Source organism: Heptranchias perlo, chromosome 16 (assembly GCF_035084215.1).
Source record: "Heptranchias perlo isolate sHepPer1 chromosome 16, sHepPer1.hap1, whole genome shotgun sequence".
Lineage (NCBI taxonomy): Eukaryota > Metazoa > Chordata > Chondrichthyes > Hexanchiformes > Hexanchidae > Heptranchias > Heptranchias perlo.
Genome location: NC_090340.1, coordinates 15,705,485 through 15,719,095, shown reverse-complemented (window position 1 = coordinate 15,719,095; position 13,611 = coordinate 15,705,485). Strand labels below are relative to the sequence as shown.

The 13,611-nt window shown below is 42.5% G+C and overlaps 1 protein-coding gene across 2 annotated transcripts in view; it reads right to left on the bottom strand.

Annotated features, from left to right (window-relative positions):
* The window catches only part of amfra (autocrine motility factor receptor a), a 63,974-nt gene that overhangs the window by 13,609 nt on the left and 36,754 nt on the right, over positions 1-13,611 (bottom strand). For both annotated transcript variants that reach the window (XM_067997681.1, XM_067997682.1), the window contains exons 3-8: positions 12,592-12,756; positions 11,244-11,396; positions 10,871-10,911; positions 10,172-10,304; positions 7,716-7,849; positions 3,251-3,361 (exon numbers count right to left, since the gene is read on the bottom strand). In XM_067997681.1, the coding sequence (XP_067853782.1) occupies positions 3,251-3,361; positions 7,716-7,849; positions 10,172-10,304; positions 10,871-10,911; positions 11,244-11,396; positions 12,592-12,756 (737 nt within the window). The remainder of the gene's footprint in view (positions 1-3,250; positions 3,362-7,715; positions 7,850-10,171; positions 10,305-10,870; positions 10,912-11,243; positions 11,397-12,591; positions 12,757-13,611) is intronic.

Genomic DNA, 13,611 nt, shown 5'->3' with positions numbered 1-13,611 from the left:
TTGCATTTATATAGCAATTTATCATGCCTCAGTGTTTCACATGCAATGAATTACTTTGAAATAAAATCACTGTTACATAGATAAATGTGGCAATCATTTTACACACAATAGCCCACAAACAGAAATAAATGCTAGTTAATCAAGTACCTCCGTTTCACTGATTTTAAAATTCTCCAGGACATTCCATGTACTACAATAATTGGATTACAAGTCAGTAATTTCCTCCATGAAAACAGTTAAGCGATTCTATTTTCACTTCACCTTTAATTACTCCACCGCTCTTGACCTTTAGAATCTGATTTCCTCCCTATTATTTCACTGTTTTGATACTAAAAAAATGTATTATTGTATTTAACACACTTTCCTGTTCATTCTCTTTGAACTCCTAATACCGTTTTAACAACTTCTACGCTCGTCCTTAAGTTCTCCCCTTCCTTTTCTCTCTATAGTCTTTATGTAGACATAGTTTTAGAAGTTGTCCATATGGGCAAGTTAATTTCTTTTAGTTTGTTCCTCATTCCCACTGAAGTTTGCCCTCCTGAAATCATATTTCTACCCAGGTCCTCATTAACAGTGATTGCTAAATTATCTTAAATTTTAATCATAATGACCACTCATGTTCGGAGGTTCCACTACTTCTGTATTACGGATATAACCCTGATTACTTGCAAGAACCAGGTCCAAATGAGATTCCGCAGTGAGATTTATGCCATTATGTCAAGAAGTAGCCTTGTACCACATCTACTAATTCCGTGCCCAACTTTCCCGGAACTCCATGTTTGAGTCCCTCCAATCAGGTTTCCGTCCCTGCCACAGTACTGAAACGACGCTTATCAAAGTCACAAATGACATCTTATGTGACTGTCACCATGATAAACTATCCCGACTCATCCTTCTCGACCTGTCTGCAGCCTTTGACATGGTTGACCACACCATCCTTCTTCAACGCCTCTTCTCCGTTGTACAGCTGGATGGGACTGCGCTCACCTGGTTCCATTCTTATCCATCCAATCGTAACCAGAGAATCACCTACAATGGCTTCTCATCCCACTCCCGCACTGTTACCTCTAGAGTCCCCCAATGATCTATCCTTGGCCCCCTCCTATTTCTCATCTAAATGATGCCCCTTGACGCCATCATCTGAAAACACAATGTAGGCTGACGACGCCCGGCTGTACCTCACCACCACCTCCCTTGGCCCCTCCACTGTCTCCGATTTGTCACACTGCTTGCCCGACATCCAGTACTGGATGAGAAAAGATTTCCTCCAATGAAATACTGGGAAGACCAAAGCCATTGTCTTCGGTCCCTGCCACAAACTCCGTTCCCTAGCCAACCACTCCATCCCTCTCCCTGGCCATTATCTGAGCTGAACCAGACTGTTCACAACCTTGGCATCCTATTTGACCGAGATGAGCTTCCAACCACGTATCCGCTCCATCACCAAGGCCGCCTACTTCCACCTCTGTAACATCGCCCGTCTCCACCCCTGCCTCAGCTCATCTGCTGCTGAAACCCTCATCCATGCCTTAGTTACCTCTAGACTTGACTATTCCAATGCTTGCTTGGCTGGCCTCCCATCTTCTACCCTCCATAAACTTGAGCCCATCCAAAACTCTGCTGCCATATCCTAACTCGCATCAAGTCCCATTCACCCATCATCCCTGTGCTTGTTGACTTACATTGGCGCCCGGTCAGGCAAGGCCTCGATTTTAAAATTTTCATCTTTGTTTTCAAATCCCTCTAGGGCCTCGACCCTCCCTATCTCTGTAACCTCCTCCAGCCCTACAACCCTCCGAGATCTCTGCGCTCCTCCAATTCTTGCCTCTTGCGCATCCCCGATTTTAATCACTCCACCGTTGGCGGCCGTGCCTTCAGCTGCAGAGGCCCGAAGCTCTGGAATTCCCTCCCTAAACCTCTCCACTTCTCTTCTCCTTTAAGGCGCTCCTTGACCAAACCTGTCCTAATATCTCTTTATGGGGTTCAGTGCCAAATTTTGTTTGATAACGCTCCTGTGAAGTGTCTTGGGATGTTTTACTACATTAAAGGTGCTACATAAATGGAAGTTGATGATGATTCAGGTCATTTCACTTCCATTAAGACACACTCAGTTTGTGTGGAGTTAGCTATCATCACCATTATTACATTACCTGCAGTATCTCTGTAACCTTCTTATCTCACTGTTTAACTCTTTTGCCTGTCCTGGCTGTTTGTAGCAGACCTCAAATGTCAACCCTGTTCTTTGCCCTGTTGTGATTTCAAGTCTTTTTTTTGTGGCATCATTGTGCTGTAAGATCCCAACATACATGGGAATGAGTTACGTAGCTGTGAAAACCAATTGAGTTCCGATATTTTCGGGGTGGGGGGGGGGGGGGGGGGGAGGAATAAAAGATGAGCTTCCGACCACAATCCTTTTACAGCTTTGTAACTCATCCACAAATTACTGTATAATATATAAATCAAGATAATTCCCCCTACCCCAAATGTTACCCCCTCATCTCCTCAGAGTGCTGACTTCTGTTAGTTTGTTGGTGCCTTTGTGGCCGTAACCTGATAATCACCCAAAAAGTCATTCTTTATGCGAATCTAGACATTAAAATTCAAGCTATTTTACCATAGGGACATTACAATCAAACTCAATGCAGTTCAAAGATATCCATACACATGCACTTGGAGGTCACTGAGCAATGATTGAGTAGGAACTTCAGCCAATTCCTCCCTTATGCCCAACTGCACTGAGCCCAATTTTAGCAACTCCACTGCTACCCTAACTCAGTATGGCACAGTACCACACAAGGTTGTCCATTTAACCAGAGCCATCTGGGGAGCTAACTGTGTTAACCTGCAGCAATTAGAATAATATAATGCACAGATAGACAGGACACCATGATGCGACATCCCTACAGTTGGCCACACTGAGAATTTTCAGTCTTCATCATGCTTAGTGGTGGCAAGGTACATCGGTGTAGGAAAAGGATGAGTAGAGGTTTTAAAACAAAAGGCTAACTGCACTCTAAGTACTCCTTAGCTGCAACTCATAAGTAAAACGAGCAGAAACCGAGTATCAGCTTTGGCTACCTTTGTGAGATGTGGGGGCCTGAATTGAAGGGGGGGGGGGGGTGGAGATGAGAAATAAATTGAATGAGGAAAAAAAAAAGACTGCCTTGCAAAATTTGCTGCACTTCACAGCTATGATGTAAAAAGTTAATCAACCCAATCTATTGACAATTATTAATATTGGATTACATACTTGTGGAAGAGATGTCCACATGGGAGCTTGCGTGCAGACTGCATCGAGTCCCAGCAGATAGCACAATCATCATTGTTGGAAGCCAATTCTTCGGGAGTGGCAGCTGCAAATCTGTCAAACAAAGAGTTAATTCAGTGTTGTAAATGCCAGTTGGTCTTTGGGAACCATGTGATTTCAGACTCTCCCATCATTTGTTATGGTGAACATTCATTGGTTAATTTACTAATTGGTCACATTTTTGTTAAACCAGTAATAATGACAGCTCCTAATCCACAGACTCACCATCTCTCCTCTGGCCCCGCTATCATGTCTTATCAAAAATCATTTTAATTCAAAAAGTTTACCCAACTGCTCGGCTACCTATCAGCCAAGTTTACCCTGACTAATTGCAAATAGTATTCTGGATTGTAACATGGAGGTAACAGAGGAAGTGAACTTTCAATTTTCTCTAAAACCTTATCAATGAAAGCTGGGAGTCTGATTTCAAACATAGAAAAATGATCAAAGATCACATATATGATATGGAATCTAAACTAATCTATACTTGATGCAAATATGGATGTAAGGAGCACAATAAACGTCCTCTGGTAACATTTAGAATGTGGTGAATTTATTTGAGTTTGTACTGACAATCATTTGATATTTAATTGGGTTTATTACAGTTTCCTGTCAATTTCAATAAACATCAGAAACTGTGCTGCAGATAGTGGACTACCCATGACCAATGTCACAGACAACGTACTTAAAAAGAAAAGGACTGAACCTAATGTGTGAATAAAGATCACAAAAACCCACACATTGCTGTATATTTTTACATCACTACTGAAGTTCAAACCCATGCCATCCAGCCACCTGAAAAAATGGTTTCCACAGCTCCCAGATTATTCAGCAAGCTCAGCGCACCATGACAGCACTACAAATACCAAGTTTGAAATAAATCCCTTTGAACTTCTAAAACCAATCCGCAGCTACTTTGTAAAGCTGAGCTTGTTATTCTGACCACCGCACATTATCTATTACATATTAGATTTGGTACACGATACACGTTTCATTGAAAACTTTCATGGTAGCCTCGTCCCATGGACAAACGCAATATATTGTCTGTAGTGCCGGTTATGCCTATAGGTGGCACTGTGTGATAGGAGTTTTTTTTACTTGTTCACGGGATGTGGGCGTCGCTGGCGAGAAGGTGGTGGTGAGCCGCCTTCTTGAACCGCTGCAGTCCGTGTGGTGAAGGTTCTCCCACAGTGCTGTTAGGAAGGGAGTTCCAGGATTTTGACCCAGCAACGATGAAGGAACGGCAATATATTTCCAAGTCAAGATGGTGAGAGGCTTGGAGGGGAACGTGCAGGTGGTGTTGTTGCTATGTGCCTGCTGCTCTTGTCCTTCTAGGTGGTAAAGATCGCGGGTTTGGGAGGTGCTGTCAAAGAAGCCTTGGCGAGTTGCTGCAGTGCATCCTGTGGATGGTGCACACTGCAGCCACAGTGCACCAGTGGTGAAGGGAGTGAATGTTTAGGGTGGTGGATGGGGTGCCAATCAAGCGGGCTGTTTTGTCCTGGATGGTGTCGAGCTTCTTGAGTGTTGTTGGAGCTGCACTCATCCAAGCAAGTGGAGAGTATTCCATCACACTCCTGACTTGTGCCTTGTAGATGGTGGAAAGACTTTGGGGAGTCAGGAGGTGAGTCACTCGCCACAAAATACCCAGCCCCTGACCTGCTCTTGTGGCCCCAGTATTTATATGGCCAGTCCAGTTAAGTTTCTGGTCAATGGTGACCCCCAGGATGTTGATGGTGGGGGATTCGGTGATGGTAATGCCGCTGAATGTCAAGGGGAGGTGGTTATTCTCTCTCTTGTTGGAGAGGGTCATTGCCTGGCACTTGTCTGGCGCGAATGTTACTTGCCACTTATCAGCCCAAGCCTGGATGTTGTCCAGGTACTGCTGCATGCGGGCATGGACTGCTTCATTATCTGAGGGGTTGCGAATGGAACTGAACACTGTGCAATCATCAGCGAACATCCCATTTCTGACCTTATGATGGAGGGATGGTCGTTGATAAAGCAGCTGAAGATGGTTGGGCCCAGGACACTGCCCTGAGGAATTCCTGCAGCAATGTCCTGGGGCTGAGACGATTGGCCTTCAACAACCACTACCATCTTCCTTTGTACCAGATATGACTCCAGCCACTTGAGAGTTTTCCTACTGATTCCCATTGACTTCAATTTTACTAGGGCTCCTTAGTGCCACACTCGGTCAAATGCTGCCTTGATGTCAAGGGCAGTCACTATCACCTCACCTCTGGAATTCAGCTCTTTTGTCCATGTTTGGACCGAGGCTGTAATGAGGTCTGGAGCCGAGTGGTCCTGACGGAACCCAAACTGAGCATCGGTGAGCAGGTTATTGGTGAGTAAGTGCCGCTTGATAGCACTGTCGCTGACATCTTCCATCACTTTGCTGATGATTGAAAGTAGACTGATGGGTCAGTAATTGGCCGGATTGGATTTGTCCTGCTTTTTGTGGACAGGACATACCTGGGCAATTTTCCACGTTGTTGGGTAGATGCCAGTGTTGTAGTTGTACTGGAACAGCTTGGCTAGAGGCGCAGCTAGTTCTGGAGCACAAGTCTTCAGCACTACAGCCGGGATGTTGTCGGTGCCCATAGCCTTTGCTGTATCAAGTGCACTCAGCCGTTTCTTGATATCACGTGGAGTGAATCGAATTGGCTGAAGACTGGCTTCTGTGGTGGTTGGGATATCAGGAGGAGGCCGAGATGGATACTCAGCACTTCTGGCTGAAGATGGTTGCAAACACTTCAGCTTTGTCTTTTGCACTCACGTGTTTGGCTCCACCATCATTGAGGATGGGGATGTTTACAGAGCCTCCTCCTCCCGTTAGCTGTTTAATTGTCCACCACCATTCACGACTGGATGTGGGAGGACTGCCGAGCTTTGATCTGATCCGTTGGTTGTGGAATCACTTAGCTCTGTCTATAGCATGTTGCCTCTGCTGACTATAGCACACATGTAGTCCTTGTCGCACATACAGACCCTTCCCCCTCCACAACCTGGTATGCCACACAGCAGAAGTGAATATGCTGGTATGGCTTTAAATATTACTGCCACGATTTTTCCTCCTTGAAAGTTTTACTGGATTTGCACAACTACATTTTTTTTTTTAAATGAACCTCTCAGATAGTCATTTGAAGTAGAAACCGATTTACTTGCTCGCTGCTTTGCTGCCCATTAGGTAAACCTTAGTAATGATAAGCAAACTGTATTGATTTCTTTCTCCTGAATCTCAAACTGAAGAGCAATATGTAAAAATAAAACCCGAATTGATGGTCACGGCTCCTCACTGACATGTGTTGCCAAACCCTGACTCCATCATTTCTGTAAGCTTTCAAGTGTTAGGCTCGATTATTCCCCCTTCCAGTGCCTAAAACTGTGAAACACACATCTGTTCATTAACTGGTCCTGCAAACCCCACCACCCAAAGTTAAAAGCCAAATGTGGCAACCCCCAACCAGAGAGTGACCTCGGACATTTAATCCGCTCCCTGCTTCCTCCCCACTGCTACTGACCAGAATTTTACATCGAGTTACATCAAAACTACGGCACAGGAACAGGCTATTTGGCCCAACTGGTCTATGCCAGTGTTTATGCTCCACATGATCCTCTTTCCTCCCTACTCCATTTAACCCTTTTATGATACCCTTCTATTCCTTTCTCCCTTGTGTGCTTATCTGGCTTCCCCTTAAATGCATCTATGCTATTTGCCTCAAATACTCCTTGTGGTCGCACGTTCCACATTCTTACCACTCTTTGGGTAAATAAGTTTTTCCTGAATTCCATTTTGGATTTATTAGCAATAATTTTATATTTATAACCTCTAGTTTTGGACTCCCCGACAAGTGGAAGCATTTTCTCAACATCTATCCTATCATTCCCTTTCATTATCTTAAAGGCCTCTATCAGGTCACCCCTCAGCCTTCTCTTTTCTAGAGAAAAGAGCCCCAGCCTGTTCAGATAAGGATATCCTCACAGTTCTGGGATCATTGTTGTGAATCTTTTTTGCTCCTTCTCCAATGCCTCTATATCCTTTCCATAATATGGGGACCAGAACTGTGCACAACACTCCAAGTGTGGCCTAACAAAAATTCTTTACAAATTTGGTGTCAAGGCTAGCCTATAACCACAGCATTAATGGTAGTGGTAAGGTGCAGGATCTGGGATTCATGGTAATCATATCTGGAACCATATGGGTCTCAGGTTGTTAACTTATATTAAATATATCAGTTTATGAAATATATGCAGCTGTCAGCTGCTGATAAATTCCCAAGTTAGCTGTTCTTTGGAAATTAATATAGTCCAAATGAAGATCTTGGAAATTCTACCCCCCCCTCCCCCCCACCACCACCTTTAATTTTAGCCCATGTAACAAGTTCTACTAGAAACATTATGCATTCACCTTGCTTCCATGTTGCCTACCACACGCAAGTAGTTCTTGTGGCGTTTCAGCCTGCGCTGTACTTCGTGGAAAAGATAGCGAAGCTGCATGAATATCACCAGGCTCGCCATCGACAGCCATATATTTCCGAACAACTGGAGGGGAAAAAAGCAGACATTACAACTATACTGTCCTAATGGTACAAGTCTGCACAAGAAAAAATTAAAGCAGAACAAATAAATACCTGTACCTAGAGACAAGAAAAAAAATGCAAGTGCTGCAAATGCTGTAACAAACACAGGTCCAATCACATTTGAAATAAGATTAACACAGGTTAATGCTTCCGTAGAGACCCCAAGAACAGGAATCTATTCTGACCCCCAAGAACAGGAATCTATTCTGACAAAGGGTCAGCAATTTCTTACCTAGTGCTTTGTGAAACACTGAAGTAAGATTGTAAGCCTCTCCTGGGGCAGTCTTTCAAGGAAGTGTTGTAATCTTTTCTTTGAAACCTGCTGTGTAATCTGTGACTAAATGACTAAAAGCTTGGACCAGTGTAATTATCAGCTATTGCATTACATTTAAATTACATTTAACATAGTTTAATAAGGCCATTAAAAAGGCAAAACAAGCACGGGGGTTCATTTCTAGAGGGATAGAATTGAAAAGCAGAGAAGTTATGTTAAACTTGTATAGAACTTTGGTTAGTCCATGTTTGGAGTTCTGTGCACAGTGCTGGTCTCCATATTATAAACAGGATATAGAGGCATTGGAGAAGGTACAACAAAATTCACAAGGATGATACCAGAACTGAGAGGATATACTTATCAGGAACGGCTGAACAGGCTGGGGCTCTTTTCTCTAGAAAAGAGAAGGCTGAGGGGTGAGCTGATAGAGGTTTTTAAGATAATGAAAGGGTTTGATAGGGTAGACATAAAAAAAGATGTTCCCACTTATGGGGGAGTCCAAAACTAGAAGTCATAAATATGAGATAGTCACTAATAAATCCAATAGGGAATTCAGGAGCAACTTCTTTACCCAAAGAGTGGTAAGAATGTGGAACGCGCTACCACAAGGAGCAGTTGAGGCAAATAGCATAGAAGCATTTAAAGGGGAAGCTAGATAAGCACACAAGGGAGAAAGGAACAGAAGGATATGCTGATAAGATTAGATGAAGTAGAGAAGGAGGAGGCTCCTGTGGAGTATAAATGCCAGTATAGACCAGTTGGGCCGAATGGCCTATTTCTGTGCTGTAGACGCGATGTAAGATCAATAGATAACAATAATACAAACCACAGCACAAACATGGATAAATAAAGCTAGACTCAAATATAGAATTGAATGAGACTGGACAACAAAAATTTGTCTAACCACATTAAAATATACATTTTTAAAGTACATTGAATATAAAACAAACCAATCTGGAATCAGAAATCCACGATAATCATATGGCAATCTTTCCAAATAGTAAACCTATTGTACAAAACTAGTGCTAGGTAACAAGGCTATTAAATGGAAATACATTTGCTTCAATTGCCACATAACTAAAATATTATTTGAAAGAGATCTGTACACTCACTGGGAGGCCCACTTTTCCTCAGTTGAACACTTTCTGCTTGAAAACTGCAAGTCAGTGGGCAGAGTCCAAGAACAGACATTTCATGCAAAGGGTACCACATCCCCACCAAAGAACAATCAGGAAGTGCAGCTGTGGATAGTTCCAGTACATCTGGCATCTCTCTGCAACACTGTTAGGTGACAACTCACACGAATAAAGTTCCTCTTTTTAAAGCATTTGTAAAGAGCATGAATCCACTGGCAAATATAGATTACACCACCAGAATATGTACTTTATTGGTTGTCCATCATGAGCAATGACTACCAGAGTTACTTGTCTGTGTGGCTAAGGTATAAAGCATTCCTTGTGGGTGATTGGTTGGTACAGGCCGTCCTTGCACCTCTGGGGTGACTGGGCAATTCCTCTCAATTAAACTAAATTCATTTAGCGCATGTGATGACAATCCTAAGCCTTTTGATCAAGTTGGTTAAGGCAACATGCATACAAGCTATGCTGATCATACGCTCGTGTTCAATCCCTGGTCTGTGCGGAGATAGCACATCTCCTATTTGCCTCAGAGACCCTAAATAGCAAGGTGAAAATCAGCCAGACTCTTGGTGAAATTACAGCACTCCACGCTGTTTTAACCTGTCAGTATGTATTTTAAGTTACACAATAATAATTGTTTTTTTTTTAAAACTGCAATGGATAACTGTCGCTGCGCTGTACACAACAATGCAATTCCTGGTGAAGAGATTATGTTGCCAGCTCTGATGTAACAGCCTTTGAAGATAGTAGACATCCCACTGCTATTTACCCATAACCAGGGCATGGTTGGCTGAATGTGCAAGTGCACTCAATGCAACACTGGATCTGCACACCAATCTCTGGGGCCCATGCAGGGATAAGTACTACTCACCAACATGTGAATGTGATGCATCAGGTCCACTGACAGCAGGTTCAACTCCATGACAAAATCAGTGTAATAAACATAGGTGCCTTTACTCTCCCAGGTGCCCTCGTGATTCAGGTCCCAGAGATGGATTGAGTATCTACAACAAACAATAGCATGAAAACTCACCACAGCACAAAGGAAAGAGCCTCGTCAAAATAAACTTTAAATATTCAACAGACACATCAGCATTTCAGTAACTGAGCACACTCCAAGTAATTTGATTCATTTAACCATGTGCATACGTAAGGTACGCCCCCCAACCTCCCCAGGTTACAGCTGATAAATTGGACTTTTTCATTCCATGTAACCCTACACAATTCTCTCCTGAGGCATGGGACACTGAGGCCAATTGTACTATCCTTTCTACCATCCCAGCTAAGATAATCTAACTCAGCACAGATCAAGGAATTGATCTGGGAACTTTCTGGTCCAATGGCTTAATTATACACTGCCTTTGCTGACTTCGGTCAAAGGGAATAGTCCCAATTCGATTCATTCAGCACAAGCAAAGAAGAAAATCACCCCAGTGGTGGAAGGGCGGCATTCTAACACCCTGCACCACCAGACATCCAGTGAATGCTTTACACATTGGTCACACACTGAGCAGTCTACATTATAGGCTTCTAATTAGACACTTAAATCCACAAAATGCCTTCTACCTACCTCAGAATAACATGCGCTGTCCGGACAGTCACAACTAGGCACTGAAACAAACAGAAGAGGTTAAATGTCTGACAATACAGCATTATACAGGTAAATGAAGGTCAGCCAAAGGGGAAAATAATACCTGATTAATATAGAACAGATTTACTGCTCATGCACTATACTTGCCTATTTGATCTTAAAAGTAATTATTCCAGGTGTACATAGTTTTAAATGACGTTTGAAAGTCAGAAAAAAAAACTCTCTCATTGTTATCGCACCAGATGTCATTACTGTAGACACAGGCATTATTTCCACACTAAGTGATCATTGTACGAGGAACAAAGGACAAAAATATACTGCCATATGGCTTTTAAGGTAATTATCGTCTTACCTCAGCTGCCATGAAAGACAGGGTATGCATTCCATGTGAATATCCAACCAGCGCACAGACCACAGCCAGACTGCAACAGGACAGTAACATGGAAACCAGCAGGGCCAGGACACGGATGTGGCTACTCATTGGAGTAGTCGGAGAGAAAGATAACTGGATCAGAAGAAGAGGGTTGCAAAGTGGTAAGAAAACCAGTTGAGAAAACAAAGTGCTCTAGAGTACTAGAAGAGGTGCACTGTAGATAGAACCAAGTTACCCCAAGAGGCATCAATTAATTCTAGAACCCTCTTCACAAAGACCCAGAAAATGTTATCAGTTGGGATGCAATACAAAGCTGAATGTCATATTGGGGCTATTTGGAGACTGGTACAGTGCATGCACCACACACAAGCTCCAAGATCAATGCTGCACAAAGTATTCAAATCTCAACTCTAACCTACCGAACAAGTTTATTCTGAAAAGCTTTTGACAGTTCCCCAAGGGTGAATAGATGGGACTCTCAAAAAAGATAGATGTAGTTTGTGATCACAACACCTAACAAAGCATCTATAATAGTGTTACGGTTATCTCCAGTTTTGAAATATTAAAATTTCAGTGCTCGTGAAGCTCTTCATATTTCAGCATTTTGAAACATCCCAACATAACTCTCAGCTCAATAATGAATAAAAAACCCTAAGAATTATCATGTACAAAACTCCATGATATGCACAAATGGGTATTGCAAGCATGTCATAGTCCATTACTTGCATAACCTATTCAATACTTAATTTTTGGTGTTTAACCACAAGAAAGTCAGTTGAGAATACACGCTCAGGAAACGTCAGATTTATACTCAAATATCATGGAATTCTGTATTTCCGAGTTCCCCAATCCATATGAAATAAGTCTGCTGTATATTTTCCTTGTGTTCTGTTGAAACTGCCATTATTAAGTAGCAGTCATGTGGTGTTGTGCAATGGCTTGCTTAGCTACAAAGCAGACACAATACAGTCATATATTGTTACATTTCCCTTCACCTTCCTGCCCTAAAAAGGAAACTTTAATACCAAAACATAGTTTATTCATTTCATGCACGAGAAGCAGTCTGCATTCACTGCCACCATGCCCAGGGTGACACTAGATGCTGTCAGGGATTAGCACATCCAAAAGCCTCTGTGGTGACTGAGTTAATTCTGAGTAGCCAACATTTTGTTTAAGCTATTACTGCTGACAGAGGATTCATGCTAATCATTCCCATTTAAGCTGCTGTAGACTCGTGTTTTAAGAAACCTTTGTGTTGACCAGTGGAACACTCCTTCATAGCTGCACTATGCAAGTTGTATCAGCAGATTTAAAGGGCACAACTCACATATTCAAAGCGGTCTTTGCATAGCTGGACCATGAGGTGAAGGAAGACAAGAACAGCAAACCAGAGGCACCACATCACCACCTCCTCAACCGTTTGAACATTCAGCACACCAAATATGAAGATAAACTTGTAGAAGATGAAGTTCCAAAACTTATCCTTCAGGTGCTGGAGAAAGAACAAACACGCCTTTAATCATAAAGGAAGGGAATGAGTCAAATTAATAGCTGCACACATAGATTACAATAAGCACAGAAATGAAAAATTCCACTAGTCCCAAGTCTAATTAAAATCTACTTAATGTTCAACACACCAAAAAAGCTGGCACACAGCATCATAGTGCTGGAGTACTTTGTGCCACTAAATGGTGGCTGCAAACAGAGTTAATGAACAGTAAAGGAAAGAGCAGGTAGGTAGAATTTCTCTGGGAATCTGAATGTCTTAAACCTATCTTTACATAGTCTTTTTCAAATTAAGTTCGTCCAGAGTGTATTATTGTTAATTCATCAAGTACAATGGCCCAAAACATGAACAATGTCATACTAAAAGTTTAAACAGAGCACTTGTTTATCCTTCTTCACTAGGAAGAAGTGTCATACATTTGCACTGAGACTTGTGTGCAAAACAGCTGCTGATCTGAACTGGCTATTGTCTATTCATCTTGCAAATTAAGTCTCCCAGTGCATCGCACACTGAAATCACTTAAAGATTGACTTACGAACATACAAACTATGGCGGACAGGAAAAGACCCTCTGGTTCATCCAACCTGTTCCACACAATCATGATACCTTGTGTATCACAATATATACACACCCCACCCAAAACCATGTGATCTCCTGGGAGAGGCAAAAATACAGATAAAGACCCAGGCCAATTTGGGGGGGAAAAAATCTGGGAAATTCCTCCCTTTGGTGATCGAAACTAGCCCAGGAGATCACTCTGGCCCTGATAATTCTATGCATTACATTACCTAACTTTTGTAAGAGGTGATCTCTGCCTCAGCCAGAAACAGGTCCAGTTCA